Below are 21,004 nucleotides of genomic sequence, written 5' to 3'. Positions count from 1 at the left end.
TACGGAAAGTACTTACAGCTCCAGTATCGTCATCACCAACACCTTCTATGGTATCTTCAATGCTGATTACTCTCCTCGCAAGGAACTGAGCTCGTGCTTGGTCGTTCTGAGAACCAGCTCTGGTCGGGGTGGTGCTGCTACTCCTAGCAAATGATAGAAAATAAAATGTTTGATATAAATGAGGGTCTTTCTTTCAAATTCAATTATGCAAATGATATGGCTCATTACTAACTTATATTATGATGCATTCCTCCATCTGTTCATGCCTGCATTCCATTGTTCTTTTTGCAGTAAACTACTGTTTTATTCAGGCCGTAGGGATAGCTATCATAGTGCTTTACTGCCTATTGTATGTTTTCCCTCTTGGATATCATGTACTTACGCATTTTATTTCAACAAAAATCTAGAAACTAAATACACACAACATAGTATTACTTAATTCAATGGACATGCTACAGCTACAGTATGTGAAGTTTTGGAAAAATGCTGAAAGCTATCAAGTGGCAAGAAGGATATGGCTCGTCTAGTTTTTGAATACATCCCTAAGCCACAAGTGAAAAGACTAGAAATTTGACATGTCCAATGGACACAGATGCCACCGCTTAATGTGATCAAATATTCATTCAATATGATTGAACTTAATATCGTGCAGAAACCAATATGCATATATATATAATGAACAAATTTAGACCTTTGACCTAAAGACTCGCCCTTTCCATAATAAACTCTGACAGAAGATATGACAGACAGGTCATTTGATGTGACCTGACTGTATTTTGGTGTCATCTACCCAGACACCAAACATTTTTAATATCTGGTGAATATTTCCAAAGTTATCATGTGGAAACCAACTTGCAAATATAATGATCTGTGACCTTTGACTTGCAGACTCCACATTCCAACTTAGCCTGTATTTTGGGGTCATCTACCTACATATCAAAAAATTTCAAATCCGTTTAATATTTCGAACTTAGCCTGTATTTTTGTGTCATCTACCTACACACCAAAATTTTTTTTAATCTGTTTAATATTTCATAATTATCATGCGGAAACCAACTTGCATATCTAATGAGCTGTGACCTTTGACTTGCAGACTCTGAATTTGAACTTAGCCTGTATTTGGGTGTCATCTACCCATACATCAAATTTTCCAAACAATCTGTTGAATATTTTTCAAGTTATTACGCGGAAATCAAGTGAGGGGACGGACAGAGGGACGAAAGGATGGACAGACAAGGGCAACGCTTAATGCCCTCTCCGGACTTCGACTGTGGGGGCTTAAAAAGTGGATCCCACCAGTCCAAATGCAACGACAATGATATAAGCCAGTAGACATCAGGTTAAAACTAAAATGCATTGACTTACGGTGCTGTAGGCATCTCCCACTGTGTTCTTCTATTGATATGATCTACATAGTAGACTCTCCCATTGGCATCTACTCTCTCCTCCCATCCCTGAGGAACGGTAGGACCTTGGGATCGGCTCTGACCCTGTTCTCTGGATGAGGCATCGTTCTCTGCATTCGCTTCTACCATCTCCCAATCTCTCTACAGAATGCAACATATCAATAGAAATGTCAATATTAAACATTCCCTTTTCCCCAACAAAATCTTGAGATTATGATTTTAAAAACATCCTGTATCACAATTCTCACACATTTATTTTGTGGAAAAAATTGCTTATGTACATTTGCCACACTCAACACAGAGTCTTCTTTCATAAAGAATATAACAAATGCATATTTTCTTGAATTAATTCACTATCAGCCAATCACAATGAAGGATTTCAGTAGCTTTTAACTGTTATCATAAATTTATTATCATAACAAATTTTATGAAACCAACCCCAGAAAGGTTATGGAAATAGCTATATGTAATGGCCTTTCACAACAGACTTGTTTGAACTGCAACATTAATACTGTAGTGGTCATAGTTTGAACTGGTATCATTGCTCTGAAAGAGTTCAATAATAATCGTCATCGCCTTCACCATCATCATCATCATCATCATCATCAACATCACCATTCTTTTTGTCATTTTAGTGTTATCATCATCACTATCATCAATATAATCATTATCATCACATCATCATAAACATTATCACCTTCTTCCTCCTCTTTGAATTTATACTACCAGCTTCTATTCCATCATCAACATCATCATCATCATCACAATATTCCATAATTTACAATCAGATTCCTGGTATAGTAATATGATATTTTCCCAAAACTAGGTGGCATGAAAGTTGTTAACAAATGTTTTAACTTTGGTTTATACATAACACCAAATGACAAAATAGAAAGGAAAAATCCTATGCAAAATTCATAAAATGACATGACTGCCTCTAATGATTTAACAGCACATACATGTATATCTTGTGTTATTCAGACTTGAAAGAAAACAATATGAGTCTCAAAGTTAAATCAGGCAAAGTTCATTCTTAAATGAATATCTAATACTAAAAAATGTAAATAATATGATTAAAAAAATGAGTGATAAAAAGTGTATGAGATTCACATTATATTCAATCAAGTTTTGACTGCTTGTACCTTACTCTTCCCAGAAAAAAAATACAAGAAACTTTTATGCTGTGAAAAGTCAGACAAATTCTATAGATGAATACATTTTTCATACTTGCAATGGGCATTAGTTTTTTTTTTCCTGTACTTTCAAGCAAATGCATGTGTGAAGTTTCATATTTACGTTAAATTATATTTTATAAAGATATTGTCACACAGACAGACAATAGAAAATTGGAAAGGTGTTAAGTTGATAGTTAATAGATAGAAAGAGGAAATGAGGAAGGGAGGAGGTTGCTTTGCTATTCAATCTCATAATATCATAAGCATATAACGATGCTATTAAAAACCAAGAGACATCAACAAAATAATAATTAGTATTAAGTAGTACTCAGCCCTTACATGCACAAAACCATTCAAAATCATGATTGTGTTATAAATACAAAGTGAAATCCCACATTAAATGTACATTCTTGAATTAGCTGAAATGACAGCAAACAATATTCAGCATGTCACATGAACAGCATGATAGCAAATGAAAATAATAGGTAGGATATAACCAACCCGAGTAAGGCCGATGTTTTGAGGGGATTCACGATGTAAGCTGATCTAAAAAAAAAAGAGTTTTGATAAAGTTTTGAAACATGGAAAATTAACAAAGTTGTGTAGTTGCTGTTCAGTAGGTATGTAATACATAACTACCAAAGCTATGTAATCAGTCGCCCCCCCCAAAAAAAAAAATGTAACGATATACAGTATTATCATAAAAAAAGATACCTTATATCTCTTACTTGTGAAATATGACATTAAATTTGATTAGATACATGTATGTCTGCATAAAGCATCTCAATGTATGCTTCCCAAGTACTTACAAGATGTGATAAACAATAATGTATCAATGCCTATTAGGGCTTAAAGTCTCTTGAGTTGAATTCTACATGAATAGAATAAAGACAGATGCTTATTCTTGGGATTTAGAATGCAAATTAAAAGAAGCACTGAACTATAATGAAGCATGAATTAATTCAGAAGAAAACTCTTTGAATGAATGAAATTGGTTTTTTTTTCATCTCTTGTTACCTCAATGGTCTTCATCATTTTCATTTTATTTTAAACTTGTTCATTGAAATCTTTCAAAATTATTTCAGGTTTGTGAAGTAATTCTCTCAGCATATCAAGTTGATCTTGAAGATAGCCCTCCAAGATTTTGGACCATCTCCTGAAGATCTTTGCTTAGATTTCTAGAGTTGTGGATTTTGATTGCAATTCTTTCTGCATTGGGCTCCGAATGAGTTTTCGAATATCTCCAATCAGACCCAATAAATACTCAGCAGCCAAAGCATTCCATATTAATCTATTTACGACTGACTAAAATTGAGCATTGGGGCCCTCATATCAATGATCTTTTCAAGATTTCTTGAGTTATATCAATCCTCTCCCTTATCTCAGAACTGCTGAGAGTTATTTAAAAATTGGCAGTGCTTAGTTAACACCATCAGATCTTCCAGCTTTGTTTCACCCTCTCTATCAGGGACAGTCGTCTTACTGTCAAGTTGTTATTTACTGACGATTACCATATCAATAGAGTGTCTCAATCTTCCAAAGTGCCCTTTAGAATCTCAGGTAATAGAACAAATGAGATGACCATACCTCTTCATCTTCTTGCTGGACCTCCATATCTGGAAGATTTTCCTCATGTACAAAGCCTATGGCCATCCGTAGACTACCACGTACCCTCGACCGGGGACTGAAACACAAGGAGAGGAAATCATTTGACGATTTAGTTTCCAGATAAACTGCTCCACTTTGACTCACACCAATCCTCACACAAAAATCTTAGGGTATAAGTAGCACTTGTACATGTATCTATTACTGATATTTAAGTTTTCAATTAACAGGAAGAATTTAAAGAAAAATGTCAAAATACAGCCAGTTTTTGTAATGGTTTCAATCAGCAATGTGAATCTTAAGTATACATACACTGTGTTAATACCTGGAAGCAAGTAACTCATGCTTTAAAAAATGTAATTTTGTTTATTGCATTTTAAACTACCTCACACATTACTCATCATCATTTCACTATCAAGATACAAATTCTTGACTTTCTCATAAGGAAACCTATGATTGAGTCATCAAAATAAATCTAAACTCTGTTCATATACAAAAACACAGAAGAAATCTACCTCCTTGGTCGCAGGAGGAAGCCCTTTTCCAATAGTTCCTGACCTGGTCCGACTGTCTGTGGACAGAAAAGATTGAAAAGAATCCATAAATCCAGTGACCATACAGTAGGTCAATAAAAGAAAGCATCATGACACCTCTTTATTTCAATAAAGTCAAATACAAAATATATATTGTAATGAAAATTATCATACATTTATCATATGAGAATTGTAAATAATTATTATAACAATTACTTCAACAATATCTAAAAAAAAATAATGATGATTCCAATAAGGTACTGTGATTCATGTAATACTGATACCATAATGATTACATTATCATGTAATGTGTCACATTATAATGATATCCAATTGACTCTTTAAAAAAATTAAGCTGAGCCTTTTCCTTTCCATTAGGATATCTTTTTGCTCTTCTGTGACTGTGAAATATTGAAAGGGGGGGGGGGGGAGGGGAGTTCAATCCCCCTCTCCTTGAGATTACAATTGTGGACCATGTGATCATGCCTAAAATGACATGCATATCACCGGTGATGTTATCTACAAGGTCACATAGATAAACTTCCAAAAAGTATTTTCATTTTGTGATGTGTCTAATCATGCTGATTTTCATGTGTTAAGTACTAATTCTTGGTCTAGATACTCCTTGCAGTATTCGTAACAAAAGTACAAAAAAAAACCACAAAAAATGTACTGTAGGTTGTTTTTATCTGTAACTTACAGGGAGAACTGCCCAAGGGCTTGCTACGATTCGTGTAAGAACAATCTATGTAATTTAAATATGATTTTGTAATTACTGTAATAATACTTATATGTTGCATGATTTATGAATTGTGTAACCCTTGATTTGAATGTGATTTCCTGTGTAACCCCCCGATTTGGATGTGAATAAATCCTCTAATAGAGGCAAAAAAAAACACCAACTTACAGGGAGACTTTGAAGAGGGATCTCAACCACACCAAGGAAGTCATCTCTTGTCTGAAATTAGAAAAAAAAGCAAAGTGAAAATACAGGGAAAATGATAACTTAATCATCAAATGCCGATTAGTCTATCCCTGAGAGCACTGCTACCTATTAAACTATTAAATTTCAGTTCAGATTTCATAATAAGCATTATTATGAGAGGCATGCATCAAGATGCATGATCATTCTATGGAAATATAAAGTTAATAACAATAGCATATTATGTAAAAATGTGACATTCATAAGGTATAGAGAGGTACTTGCAAATAATACTTTATTGTTTATTATAAAAGTGAATGGATAAAACTGTAGGAGAGAAGAATGTGGGAAATGCGTGTACAATATGGAGGAAAAATTGGACATAATAAAAACAGACAATCTTATAAATTAAGATGTCAGACCAGTATTTGGCTATTGAGAAAAAAAAAGCCAGTGTGAAAGCCTTAAAGTGCGTTTGCATGCGCAAGACAACACTGCAAACCTAACGTGAGCACAGACGGTTACCATTAACGCCCCAAAGGAGAATCATGCTTTGAATTTCAATTCAAGCTTCTTTTGCATCATTGCACATAATGTTCTTCATTGCTCTTTCCTTCAAAGTCAAATAAACTCGAATGAGTGAATAGCTTGAGAAATTCAACCCCCCTGGACACAGATTTCTCTTTTCAACATTCATACTCTATTCAATCAATTGCTTTGGAGCTTTTAGACAGGAGAAAATGTTCACAATACTTTGAAGCAACATCAAAGTAAAAACAATACAACAGGGGTAGAGTCACTATTAGGAATCACAATTTGTACATTGAAAAAATGGAAATTGATAGTTGACAAGACAAAAAACTGTGTGATTAAACCTAAACTGGAAAAGTCAGCAGTGAATATCACAAATATCAACAGAATGTATTTCTACTGAAGGTTATTCGTTACCAAATAATTATAGATTATCTAGTAATTCATGTAATTACATACATGCAGTTTAAAGTAACCAAATGAATAAATAATTAATTACCAGTAAGTCTACGCTGGAAAGTGACAAAGGATATCAAATCAACTTTCAAGACATAGTCAAAGGGCAAATCGATTTACTTTTGCTTTACCCACAATGGTTTGATCTTTTTATTTCAAGTCCAGAAAAGGAGCCCCAAAACATGATTCAGATAAAAATAAATGATTTCATAAATTATATGGTATTAAAAGCATTCCTATTCTTATAAGAATGACAATTTTTATTGGTTTTGCCAGAATGTGATACAGTCCAGCATTGACCCCTCATGTACACATTGATGTCACATGAATATCGACTGAAATTTCCAAAATACTTTCATTTAAATGTGGACAATAATTGGGCATTTCATAGACGTAAAAATGTGAAATGTGATTATTCAGCAACTTTTGTAAGTTTTCTTTTCATATGATGACAAAATTGTTAGCAGTTATTTTAACAGTGGTTAAATGTTTTGTCTCTGCCCTATCTTCAATACAGACTAGAGTATTAAATTCAATACCAGGGTAGAAAGTGGCAAATATGACATATAATTAGATCAATATTACCTGAGGGATGTTTGCACTTTGGCAGGATTAGAACTTACTAACCAATGTTCTGTGATCTACATGTATACATAGTCTTATATATACTTAAAAAAGACTAGGAAAATATAGAGTTACATAGCCTACACATGTACATGTAGTCATACCTGCATGTACAATAGTTTTAGTTTGTCTGAAACGGGCTTTAGACACCCCTTGCATGAGTCAATACTGAGTACCTATTATAATGGTTTGAACCTGTAGTCCCATGTCATTGGATATGATGGGGTGTTTCCAGGAAAATCAACTAAGATAGCATTCAGACTGTCTGCCAATTAAACCATCTTCCTTCTTTTCATCAACTGAAATATTCATGCTTCTTTGGAAATATCCTCTGATTACTTCCCTTTATGATGGAATAATGGAAAATGTAAGTGATATGAGCTAAATTTGTAATTTATATAGCAACTAGAGAGGACATAATACATCACTTGAATGCATAAAAAAATAAATATAACTCTTTACATACCAGTCTGTTTTCATCAAATACTTCAAATAGTAGCTTGTTGTCTCTTGGATTTACCTGTTAAAACAATAAAATAGGAGAGAGACAGATAAAGAGGATAGAATGGATAAAGAAGAGAAACGGAGGACAAGGGGAAGGGGGGGGGGGTGGGTAGATGCAGAGAAGAGAGTAAAATGGTTAGTTAAAATAACTCTAAATTTGAGCATATTGAAGTTATTCAATAATCGATTTACACACAATGTGTAGAGCAATAAATTCATGAAATTCACAAGTTACTTGTACATGTAGGAGCTCCTAACATTATAACAATATTTTGAATTATCATGGTATGAACATTTCAGCAATTAATCTGTTGTTGATATTTATTCCCATTATACACCCCTGTATGTTTATCATAAATTGTAATGCAATAAGTATAAATCTGACTGTACATGTAACCATAAAACAGTTTTACTAATTTACCAATCCACCCCCTCCCTGATTAAAAAAGTTTATATTTGGCAATGACAATAGTGCGCAAATATAAAATCTAATAGAGAAACTTAATCATCAACCAACAAAACTGTCTGGTGGATATAAACAGCAGAACACAATGTCAAAGTGCAATATTTACTCAAATAAAAAAATATCAGTGTAGGGTATACAGATTTAGCGCAATGAAGTTACAAATGTTCAAGAATATTTTCCATGAAATAAAAAAGTAATAGGCCTACAGTGTATATATTCAGGTGAGAATCTTTCAAGTTTCAACTGAACATAATCGTGAATTTTCTTGTAATTTCATCACATCTTCACAACTTCATTATCTATAGAGTCAGAGTGAGTGCAATACAATGATGTACAAACTATAGAATAAATTTACAGGACATGTACATTATATCACAATGTGTACATGTAAAAAGATTATTCATGATGCTATAAAAGAAGTTAATATACATTCAAAGAAAAATAGTGATACAATTTGTCTCTATATCAATTTCACAAATTTTGCAATCATTTTTTTTCTTCAAAATTAAGAACACGTAGGCCTACATGTAATTCAAGTACAAATTGAACTTGCCATTAAAAAATCTGTTATTATTATTGCTTAGAATGTCTCTCTTAATTGGATGATAGGCGGTACAAATAGGTACATGTGGGCACACAGTACACATCACATGTATGTATCTATACTGTAAAAGTATATCAACCTTTTAATACATTGCTCCTATTTCCTCTTCATAGCAAAGATAGAACATGTACAGTACAATGTACATGTATATCAGCATTATATTTGGTTTAAATGGTTAACATTAATACTGTAGTAACTGAATTTCTACACCCACACAGTAGACTGCACATCATCTAAGCAAGCGTATGTGATTTTAATTGAGCTTCAATATTTACATGACACTTCAGTTAAATGACACAAAATTTGATAATATTTGTCACTGGATTTACAGATAGTCAAATCACAAAGCTAATGTGGCTTTCTAATAATCATGGACTAGTAGTACATGTAGGTCCATGCTTTAATATTCCATGCAGACCTACAATGTACATGTTATTGTACATTAAGTTTTTTTGATTAAGCTTGGACTATAGTCACTATACACTGTAAAAACTGTGATGTTAAAACTGACACCAATTGAGGAACACACCTTGAGGTGTTAAAATTACACCCTAGAGATTGAACATAACACCAAAGAGTGTAAATGTAACAACCATAGGTGTTGCAATAACATTAGGTGTAAAACTAACACCATCAATTTAACACCGGTGTAAAATAACTGGTGTGGTCCTCTATGTACAACAGTTAACACCACAGTTTTTGCTGTGTATAAATTTAATTAAAAAATAATGATTTGCAAGTACATTGCAACCCAACCCTGGTTAGGATGTCACTATACTCCAATCAAATAGAGTGCATGTTAATCTGGTACCATAGGAAGGTATTCCATGAGAATTTGGGTCGGGGGTGGGGGGCAGCGGACCCTTTCTAAAACTATTATCTGCTCTGCAACCTTTTGTAAAACACCACATTTTATGATTATGAAACCCTTAATCTCTTCCCTGATGAAATCTGCAGGGTGAATACATTCATCGGCAGAAAAAGATCTTCATTATTCAGTATAACTGTTTTTATGCAGCAGCAGGAAAATAGTTACGAGAATACATATCATGAATCACAAATATATCATTTCCTTTTTACGTTCATGCCTCACTACATCGTCACATGATTGTGAAGATTGGTTGAGGCTTGGTAATGTGACGGTCTTGTGGTCATTTGTTGTCCTCTGCCTTTTATACAGAACACAAAAACGATGGAATCAACTTGTCTTGGAAGAAATATGACCTACAGATAAATGATTACAGAGGCATAATGAGTCAAAACAAATTTCAGGGGCCCAAATATTGTGTATGGGGCAAGTCGTGAGCGACCAAGCAAAAAGTTTATTAATACAAAAGAATAATTTTAGATTTTGACAACAACATGATATTTCACTATTTTCCTTTCCTCTTTTTTTTATTCATAGATTTTTTTTTTACCCCAAGCCCCCCCCCCATCTCTGAGGTAATGAATGATTCATTGGTTCACACTTTCATGCCTCTGTCTGATCATAGCATATTTATACAAGATAAAACTTCAAGGACAATAATACAATAGAAGTTCTAGTCAAAATCAATGGAACAGATGCATCATATTCAATTAATGCTATAATAGGAGGTGGAATCTCATGTTCCATAACATGCATGTATACATGTATGTAAGCTGGCATTTACAGTAATAATAATTATCCTTAAATTCATCACCTTTTTTTTTTGGGGGGGGGGCGGAACAAAAACCTATAAGGCCATTTTAACTTCAAACAAGTTAAAACAAATAAAAAAAAGTATGAATTAGCCTCTCTGAGGTCAATTGGTGGACATCTTTTCAAACAGACAATTTACACTACATTGTAGGCCTACATTCAACAAGGAAAAATGGAAGGTAGTATAGCATTTTCAAATGTCAAATGCAATAAATCATTATCAAGGAGTCGCCTGAAAATTCTGTAACACACATAGACAACAGCTGCTGCAGTCCATAGCGGTTTATCAAGTTCAGTGGAATCTGAGCCACTTCATGAGCAGATTCACCTATCTTCTGCTAGTAGAAAGATACTCAGTCCAGCAATTTTATTATCTGTACTTGTATGGGAATTTCCTCACTACCTATATAAATACTAATATATCCTATCGCACAGTGCGCTTTGATACTTGGTATCATATTATTACCCCCGCTGTAGCTAAGCCGCCATATTAATAGGCTAGAGTGTTCAAGGAATACATCCTACCGGGTACCCATTCACCTCACCTGGGTCGGGTCCAGCACAATGTGGATAAATTTCTTGCCGAAGGAAATTACGCCATGGCTGGGATTCGAACCCACGACCCTTTGTTCCAAAGTCAGGAGACTTATCTACTGGGCCACAACGCTCCACACGACTAGCCAAACCACTCCAAAACAAGGGGGGGGGGGAGGAGGGGATGACATTCTGTGTCCTGTATTGTGCTACATGTATCTCTAAACCTCTGTTTTAATAGTCCACTTACATTTTTACAGCTGAGCCCAGCAGCAATTTGTAAAGTTCTATTTTGAGACCAAAGTTCACTTTGCCTTTCCCTACATGTACCTGACATTTTCTTTCCTCAAAGTGCTGTTCATACAGACACATTCACCCTATTGCTAAACCATCCAGTAAACATTGTATGAACACAGTGATTCTGTGTACAAATTGTGAAAAATGAAAGCAATCAAAATCATCAAGTCTTTATTTAGCTCATGAACTTCTGTACCTGATAGGCTGATAATCATTGTATTTTTTTTTATAAAAGCATGTTCATATTCCAGAATGAGTTTCAGTAATATTATATTTTCAAAGTTCACATAAAAAAAGCCTTGAGGTAGTATTCCAAAATATTGTCAAGACAGTCAACAAATAAGTTCATTTGCCATGGAGGTATCAAGTGTAAAATGAGGGACAAGTCAGTTAATATTCCCAAGAAGCTTGCTCCTTGATATTCCCACTCAATGACACCTGAAGAGGAATTTTACCATGATCACACTAGGTGGTTTCAGACCGCCTTGAAGTTTGTCAGTTCCAGGTATTTTTGATCAGGAAATTTACTCAGATCAGAAAATACCAGGTAATATTAGCAATGTGAAGCAAATTACGTGTAATCTCCATGAAAGACAATGTTCAACCACTAAATAGTAGGTACTTGTCAAAATTATAAGAACTATAGCAGGGATTTTCCAAGGTCGCAGGTATTTTGGCAGTGTGAAAGCAAATTATGGGAACTCTTAGCCCAGCGTGTAGTTGAGCACAAGCGACATGCGTGGGTGGCTGCTGAGCTAGTAATTTTGAATTTCGCGCCTTGCTTGCTTATCATACTATACTGCGCATGCTTCTAACTTCAGGGACTTATCCCAAAGGGTATGTTTCGGAACGATGTGAATGCAGGAATAATGAATGGGTAGTTTTTAGCTTTGAAAGGTTCTTGTAATTAACGGGGGTTCTTATGATCGAGGCGGTTTGAAATCACCTACTGGTACAGGGGCCTAGTTAAAAAAACTGCCACTATTATATTTCTTAGGCTCCAAACCTTGATTATGATTGGCTGCTAGCCATGTTACCATGTCATGACACAACATTTGCTCCTGCGACAAGGGCTTTATTTTGTCTACGTAGGGTTAGGATTGGGCTTGAAATAGGGTTTTACATGTATGTTAGGTTTAGGTTTTAGGGTAAGGCATAGTGTTTAAATCCAGGTTTGAGGTTACTAGTCATCTGATTATTGGAAATTCTCAGTAGAGAAATTGTCGCCGGAACAGATATCATGGAGCCACCATTCATGCTAGGTTACAACAATCAATGCTCATTCTGACAAAACCATTAATTTCATATCATGGTGGACCTTAAACAATAGAAAACATTTTACCTTCCCCTATCATCACCATCACCACTACCATTATCATCATCATCACCATCATCACCATCATCAACATCACCACTACCATCATCATCATCATCATCATCACCATCATCACCAACATCACCAACATCATCATCATCACCATCATCACCATCATCAACATCAACATCATCATCACATTGTCTGCAGAATCCTGAATCATTATTCCAGATTAAACAAACTTAAATTTTAGGTAACAATAATCAAGGCTCATTCTGACAAAATCATTAATTTCATATCATGGTGGACCTTAAACAATAGAAAACATTTTATCTTCCCCTATCATCACCATCATCACCATCACCATCACCACTACCATCATCATCATCATCATCATCACCATCATCATAATCACCACCATCATCATCATCATCATCATAATCACCACCACCATCATCATCATCATCATCACCAACATCATCATCATCATCATCACCATCATCACCAACATCATCATCATCACCATCATCAACATCATCATCACATTGTCTGCAAAATCCTGAATCATTATTCCAGATTAAACAAACTTAAATTTTAGGTTACAATAATCAAAGCTCATTCTGACAAAATCATTAATTTCATATTTTTGTGGACCTTAAACAATAGAAAACATTTAACCTTCCCCTATCATCACCATCACCACTACCATTATCATCATCATCATCACCATCATCACCATCATCAACATCACCACTACCATCATCATCATCATCATCATCATCACCATCATCACCAACATCACCAACATCATCATCATCACCATCATCAGCATCATCAACATCACCACTACCATCATCATCATCATCACCATCATCATAATCACCACCATCATCATCATAATCACCACCACCATCATCATCATCATCATCACCAACATCATCATCATCATCATCATCACCATCATCACCAACATCATCATCATCACCATCATCAACATCATCATAACATTGTCTGCAGAATCCTGAATCATTATTCCAGATTAAACAAACTTAAATTTTAGGTTACAATAATCAAGGCTCATTCTGACAAAATCATTAATTTCATATTTTGGTGGACCTTAAACAATAGAAAATATTTTACATTCCCTATCATCACCATCATCACCATCACCACTACCATCATCATCATCATCATCACCATCATCACCATCACCACTACCATCATCACTACCATCATCACCATCACCATCATCACCAACATCACCAACATCATCATCATCACCATCATCAACATCATCATCACATTGTCTGCAGAATCCTGAATCATTATTCCAGATTAAACAAACTTAAATTTTAGGTAACAATAATCAAGGCTCATTCTGACAAAATCATAAATTTCATATTATGGTGGACCTTAAACAATAGAAAACATTTTATCTTCCCCTATCATCACCATCATCACCATCATCATCATCATCATCACCACTACCATCATCATCACCATCATCATAATCACCACCATCATCATCATCATCATCACCACCATCATCATCATCATCATCATCATCACCATCATCATCATCATCATCATCATCACCATCATCACCAACATCATCATCATCACTATCATCAACATCATCATCACATTGTCTGCAAAATCCTGAATCATTATTCCAGATTAAACAAACTTAAATTTTAGGTTACAATAATCAAGGCTCATTCTGACAAAATCATTAATTTCATATTATGGTGGACCTTAAACAATAGAAAACATTTTATCTTCCCCTATCATCATCATCACCACCACCACCATCATCATGATCATCATTGTCGTCGTCATCATCATCACCACCACCACCACGATCATCATCATCATCATCACCACCACCACCATCACCACAACTATCATCATCACCATCATCAACATCATCACCATCACCATCATCTTCATCATCATCATCACCATCATCATCATCATCAACATCATCATCATCATCATCACCATCATCAACATCATCATCACATTGTCTGCAGAATCCTGAATCATTACTCCTGATTAAACAAACTTAAATTTTTGCATGGCTGTATATCTTTTTATTTGCTCTAGATTCAAATTTGACCAAAATTGATGATTTTGTGCTTGGTGGCCACCAGCAGAAATGAAAACAAAACCTGCATGTATGTAACATCATGAACCGATAAATTCATCATTATGAAATCTCAAGACATGGGTTATTTCACAAGATGATGCATCAGTCAATGGAAACCTTATGGTACTCATGTTGCATAGAAAATTGTCCTATTACCAAATGGGATGCTGAGTTATGAATGGGATGACAGCCATGGAATCTCCAATACATCATATTATTAATAGCATCTCTATTGCTTTCTATACAGTGAAAATTCCTTTGGTAGTAGACTTGTTCAGACCTATGTCAGTCATTGCAACTTTATATGACCTGAAGAACAAGAATGCAATGACCACAAAATCTACACCATACCATCATTTCTCTGTTTTAGCTGCCCTACGCATAGAAACAGACAGTTAAAAGGGACTGATAGAGCTGAGTTCTGCTAATGATAAAAAATGGTCAGGTTCAGATGTCATATGGAGTCTGATACTACAGACTATCACTTTCTGACCTCCTGCATCTTGATATCCCCATGTATGCTTTCACACAGTATTTCCTAGCTCTATGCTTAATCCAATACTCTCCTTAACCCCCCCTGACTATGATTAACCCCATACTATCTTTTTTACGATTCACACTGTCTTTCCTAACCCCATATTATCTGCTCAGCCTGGGTTAATGCCTTAACCCCGGACTATCCCGTCAGCTCATGAATATTGATGATTTTACAATACAGACCGTGATTAACATGCAATTCAACTTCTGTGATTGGCTAATGCATAGCCCCACTTTCCTTAGCCCTGTTTTGTTTTCACACTTCATCTCTTAGCACCGTAATTGTGGTGCTAGCACCACAATACGCCAGCTAACCCTGCTTTTTTGCAGGGCCAGATAGTCCCGTACTATTTACTGTACTAGCCCACTTTGTTAAAATGTAGTGTGAAAACGAAGTGGGCTAAGCTTAACCCTGGGAAATTGGTGGGGCTAAGACCCCCCCTTAGCCCCACCAATTTTCCAGGGTTAAGGAAAAAAAGTGCAGTGTGAAAAGCATAATAGACTGCTAGAAATGATCGTCAGCCACACTCATCCTCTTCAGGTCCAACCCCTTTGAGCCGTGATTTCAAATTATCCACTAAGTCTGTTCCGGCAAACTAGAAATTATTTTGATTAAAATAATCTTGACATTTATGTAATTTGTAAGAAGCAGGCTATTTTATAGGTTTCATTTTGAGATGACATACACCTTGGTCAATTTTTTTTCTCAAAATAGTGTATTATTTGGAAATGTCCAGCAAACTTTAAAGTAAAGATGTATGTCTTGGTTTTTCTGTTTGGTATAATCTGCACTCACTGATGTATAATCCTTATTGTTATATTGTGTATCTGTCATTCTTTTTTTTAGAATCATCAGTACTGTACTTCGTTCTAAAAAAAAACGAGTAAACTGGACTTATTTTCATTGTATGTGATTTCCCTTTGTTTTTAATATATTGAATAAAGATGATACTAAGAAAAAAATGATACAAACTAAATGCATGCTTTCCACTAAAAGAAAGTTGACACAAGTAGAAGAGAAAAAAGATGTATGCTCATTGACCAAAGGTTACATTCCAGGCTTCTCTACCTGGGCTGATGGACATGGGGGTTTCTTGAATCTTAAGATTAAAGGGGAAGTTCACCATGACATACAGCTAAAGCAGAAAGTTAAAAGATACGTAATAATGAGGATTTGACACAAATAATTCAAAGAATAACCAAGTATAAAATAGATTTAATTTTGTAACGTAACATATGATCAGCCAACAAATGTACCTCATGCTATATAATTCCATGAAATAATGGGAGTTTTGCCTGTGCAGTCAATAAATAAAATAAATAATAATTCTAGGACTTGTATAGCGCAAGTATCCACCTTGCTCAAGGTGCTCCTATATACCCGGCTAAGTTAGTCTATCGATTCCAATGCTCACAGCTTTTTGAGGAATTACTTCTTACCGGTACCCATTTACCTTACCTGGGTTCAGTGCAGCATAATATGGGTAAATTTCTTGCTGAAGAAAAACATGCCATGGCTGGGAATGAAACCCATATCCCTCAGATTCTTTGATGAATCTTTGTCAAACCATCGCAAACATTAAACAAATAATTATACGTTGGGCGATAGAGACAAATAATAATTCATTTCGTCTCCAACAACATCACAAGGGTGACACACACAACTGCTGTGTGAAGTCAGCATGTGAAAAAAAATTCACAGGCAGACCAGGTGGGATTTGAACCCATGACCTCTGAATTACTAGACCAGTGTCATAATCACTAGACCACCGGAGTGCCCTAAAGTGATCTGGGTTCAAGCTATTACATATCATACCAACAGAATTTTTCAATGAAAATTGAGATTTGTAGAATTTTCAGGGGTCATGGCATCGGACCGTTCATCATGGGAGAAGAGGTGGAGGGGGGGGAGGTGCATTGACAAGACTCAGCCCCCTCCCAATTTTTCCAGCTTACATGTATGTATACAAAGAAGTAACATGACAGTCAAATTGTGATTTCATACATGTACATGTTCAGCCCTCCAACTTTCAAAATAGTTCAGCAGCCCCAGATTCATACTCCCTACATGTATGTTATGTAATTAGCGTTAGGCATAAATGTGTGCCTTCGTGATATTTGGCCCATGATATATCGCCTCTCACAATATTGTTATTGATTGAAATTGTAATTACGATTTATGTTTCACACAAAAAATTATGAAATCCTAAAAACAAACAAACAAACCCATTATCCTCAAAACCCCAATCGAAGTCATCAATGTCCCAGAGAATGTAGGAAACAATTCAAAAGCAAACAACTACTATTATAAAGGATGGAAAACATGAATACAAATTTGATAAATGAATTATCAACATGGTCATACTGATCAAAGTAATACCCCATCTCACTAGATGGCGATTCCGCTGCGATCGTCAAAAATCGACAAAGCGTGGTATATCGTAGCTTGAACGTGGCTTGATCTTTTCAATCTTCTCCGTCGTACCTTGATCTTTTCTGAAGCGGCAAGGATCGCCACCATCTTCCTGGTCGCCACAAAATTTTGAACATGTTCAAAACTTACGTAGCGAGATCGCGGAGGTGCTAAAGCGCATCATAATCGAGTCAAGAGCGTATTACAAACGACATATTCGTAGCTGTAACGAAGCTCCAACGCACAAAGCGTAGTAGAAGCGCATTAAAAGCGGCACCGATCGCCCGTGTTTTTCAGGCCCGTTCCCAAGACAATTCTGCTACGCTGCTTCCGTTTACGAGGCGACTGCCTTGCGCTCGACACGCTTCACACCGTTTCCACCACGACGCTTTCCCTTTGGGTGGCATGTGGCACACGTTCTCAGCCCGCTGCAGGCATTCGCGTTGCGCTTTTGCTGCGCCGCTGATGACTGGCCAGCGATTGAGCAGCGACCGTCTGCGCTGCTATGAAACAACGTGCCGATGGTAGCGGATTATCACATTTTCAACAGATTACGAGGCGACACCACGACGTTTTCAAATATACTTCCCAGAAAAAGGACCAAAAAGGGAAGCTGCCCAATCTGTTATGCCGGCGGTCCAAGAGGAAGCGAACAAGAGGTTATGGTGGTGGTAGAGGAGGAGGAGGAAGAGGAGGAGGAGGTATAGTAGGAGGATGAAAATCTAACTGCTGAGCCAGCTTGAAAGAGAGAAAAAATAAGACGCTCGCATGTTTTGATGACGAAATGGGTTACCTCCGTAAAAATATGTAAATTGAATACGTTTTAAAAATAGAATGAATTCTAACTACAGTGACAGTAAACAATATTAAAATTTTAATGATTCGATCACTGATGTATTGATTGGGAAAGCACACTTTATGGGGATTCTGGCATTGTGCCCCCCCCCCTTATGAGTGCTCTCACATCAGTAGACTACTTCTTGAAAGCAAATTTGAAAGGAATTTACCTAACAATTTTGAGTGACAAACTTTTGTGGAAAAAATAAACAAAATATAAAACATTTTTATGCTCTTTTATGAAATTCTGGATGCATCCCTCATATTAACTATTAGGCTCATCGACATCTTTTGAGTGAAATTTTAATATATATTGTATATTATGACTTAAGTGACAGCCAGGATCGGACCCAGTATCTTTTTGGCCTCCTCGTTCTACTGTCCTCGTATAGGTCCTCGTATTCAACTTCTAATTGAAGTTGTTGTATAATGCTAAGATGTATAATTCTAACCAAATTCTGGACATCCATCTTGGTCGGAGGTTGGCAATCGACTGAAAAATGTCTCATGTGCCGCGATCAATATGCCGATTGCTTGAAATCGTTTCAAGAGCCCATCATGAACGTAACACAATCGTTCCATTCGTAGCACCACCGTACCGAGGTCCTAATTAGCGTATGGGCCTCGTTGTACGGTCGCTTTGATCGCAGAAGCAGCGCATCACATCTGCCTCAAATCGTGGCAAGAGAGTGGCAGCGTCGCACTACCAGCGTATTACCATCGCCTTCAGCGCATGTCCGTCGCAGTGAAGTTGTAGTGCAATCGCCTCGCAGGCTAAAAATAGAATTCGAGGACGATTCTGCTACGCTTTGCGGGATTTAGACAGATCGCCATGGTCGCCATGGTCGCCATGATCGCCATCCTAGTGAGATGGGGGCCTAAGATACATGTATGCTTGACCCTAGCACTCCGCATGGGATTGCACAATTCAAAGCTACAACATGTACTCTACAATGAGGATGTTCACCTCCTTGCTTGCAAGCCTGGCTGTTACACGCAGAAGGGCATTGGAAAGGGCATCTCCTACACTTCTTGTGTAGTGTATACGTGAGTACGCCCTTCTGCTTGCCAGGTGATGAAAAGTTTGATATATTATTCCTCTCAAATCTGTTCGCAAATCAAAACTCTCACAAGATGTGTACTGTATTCAGACATGCTGCCCATGAGCATCTTCAGAGTAGCAAGTAAATTAAATTTCCCTAAGATACTGTAGCTACAATGAGATTGCTACTAATGAGCATCTGGGGAGGACAGCCCTAAGATAATCAACAAGGTCACTATCACCAAGAGCCACATTCATCGCTACAGAACACTGAGATCTGGGCCGAGACAGACACTGAAAGGTCATGGAAGATAAACAATGTCTGAACATCAAATCACTCTACAAACTCACAATGTCTCAAAGTATTTGCATTGACATTCAACGGTTATGGTTAAGGGTAATAAATGGTTTTCGATTTCTTTTTTAAAGTAGTCATTTCACGAGGATAATAAATTTAAGTGGAATTACAGTATGTTTAGTAATAAATAATGGATTCTAAAAGAAGCACAATATCTGAATAATTATAGGAAACCCTCTCTAATATAGGTCCACATAAAACAGAAACATTCTCTCTTGAATGTAAAAAAAAAACAATTTTACTTCGAATCATTCAGTTTAGAACTTAAAATCATGGGGGGGGGGGGGGGTGGGGTGGGGGAATGGGATGATGATAGTTTAATAAAGGAAAACTGTAACATGCATTTTATACAGGCAAATACATACAATGGAGTACAATTAAATCAACAATGACCAACACAGCATGAGCATGAATGTACATTTAATTTCTCCAATGATTACAAATTTGCATGTGATATATACTCACCCTAAAAAGGAAGTCCTCATACCATTTGGGGTTTAGAGTCTGTATGAAAAGAAAACAAATAGGAAAAAATATGTACATTTCATTCATTTCGTTAAAAATCTCATGAACAATAAATGTACATGAATGCACATATATATTCTATCATGAAAATACTTTAAAAAACACATATGTACCTAGAGTTCTCTTTCTCCTTATTGTTGAATGCAGGAAGACTAATTTATATCAATCCAGATGAAAATGTAATTCATGAACTTTTGATTATTCACTCAATCTTGCAAAAGACAGGCCCCAAAGCAGGGCGAAAGAGAGAGAGAGAGAGGGGGAGGGGGCTCTAAGATTGTTGCCAAGTTTTAAAAAAAGATGAAAGGGAGTAGTTTAATTGGTTGATACAAGTGATTAAAATCATTAAAAATCTCACAAGGAGTACATATTTTTGAATTATTAATTAAAGGTACATCCTTTGCCTTTAGTACATCACTATCGATAATTGGACAACCTTAAAGATCCCTTTACCATTGAGGTCTACATCATCATGTACCATCCTTGCAAG

At 36.0% G+C, this 21,004-nt stretch overlaps 1 protein-coding gene across 2 annotated transcripts in view; it reads right to left on the bottom strand.

Annotated features, from left to right (window-relative positions):
• The window catches only part of LOC121415510 (E3 ubiquitin-protein ligase NEDD4-like), a 49,490-nt gene that overhangs the window by 17,048 nt on the left and 11,438 nt on the right, over window positions 1-21,004 (bottom strand). The window contains exons 4-11 of one of the 2 annotated variants that reach the window (XM_041608723.1): window positions 20,455-20,493; window positions 7,719-7,772; window positions 5,627-5,677; window positions 4,702-4,757; window positions 4,169-4,265; window positions 3,083-3,127; window positions 1,366-1,547; window positions 17-143 (exon numbers count right to left, since the gene is read on the bottom strand). In XM_041608723.1, coding sequence (XP_041464657.1) covers window positions 17-143; window positions 1,366-1,547; window positions 3,083-3,127; window positions 4,169-4,265; window positions 4,702-4,757; window positions 5,627-5,677; window positions 7,719-7,772; window positions 20,455-20,493 — 651 coding nt within the window. The remainder of the gene's footprint in view (window positions 1-16; window positions 144-1,365; window positions 1,548-3,082; window positions 3,128-4,168; window positions 4,266-4,701; window positions 4,758-5,626; window positions 5,678-7,718; window positions 7,773-20,454; window positions 20,494-21,004) is intronic. The other variant, XM_041608724.1, reaches the window with a different exon arrangement.

The sequence above is a fragment of the Lytechinus variegatus genome, chromosome 5 (genome assembly GCF_018143015.1).
Source record: "Lytechinus variegatus isolate NC3 chromosome 5, Lvar_3.0, whole genome shotgun sequence".
Lineage (NCBI taxonomy): Eukaryota > Metazoa > Echinodermata > Echinoidea > Temnopleuroida > Toxopneustidae > Lytechinus > Lytechinus variegatus.
This window is presented reverse-complemented; position numbering and strand designations above follow the sequence as displayed.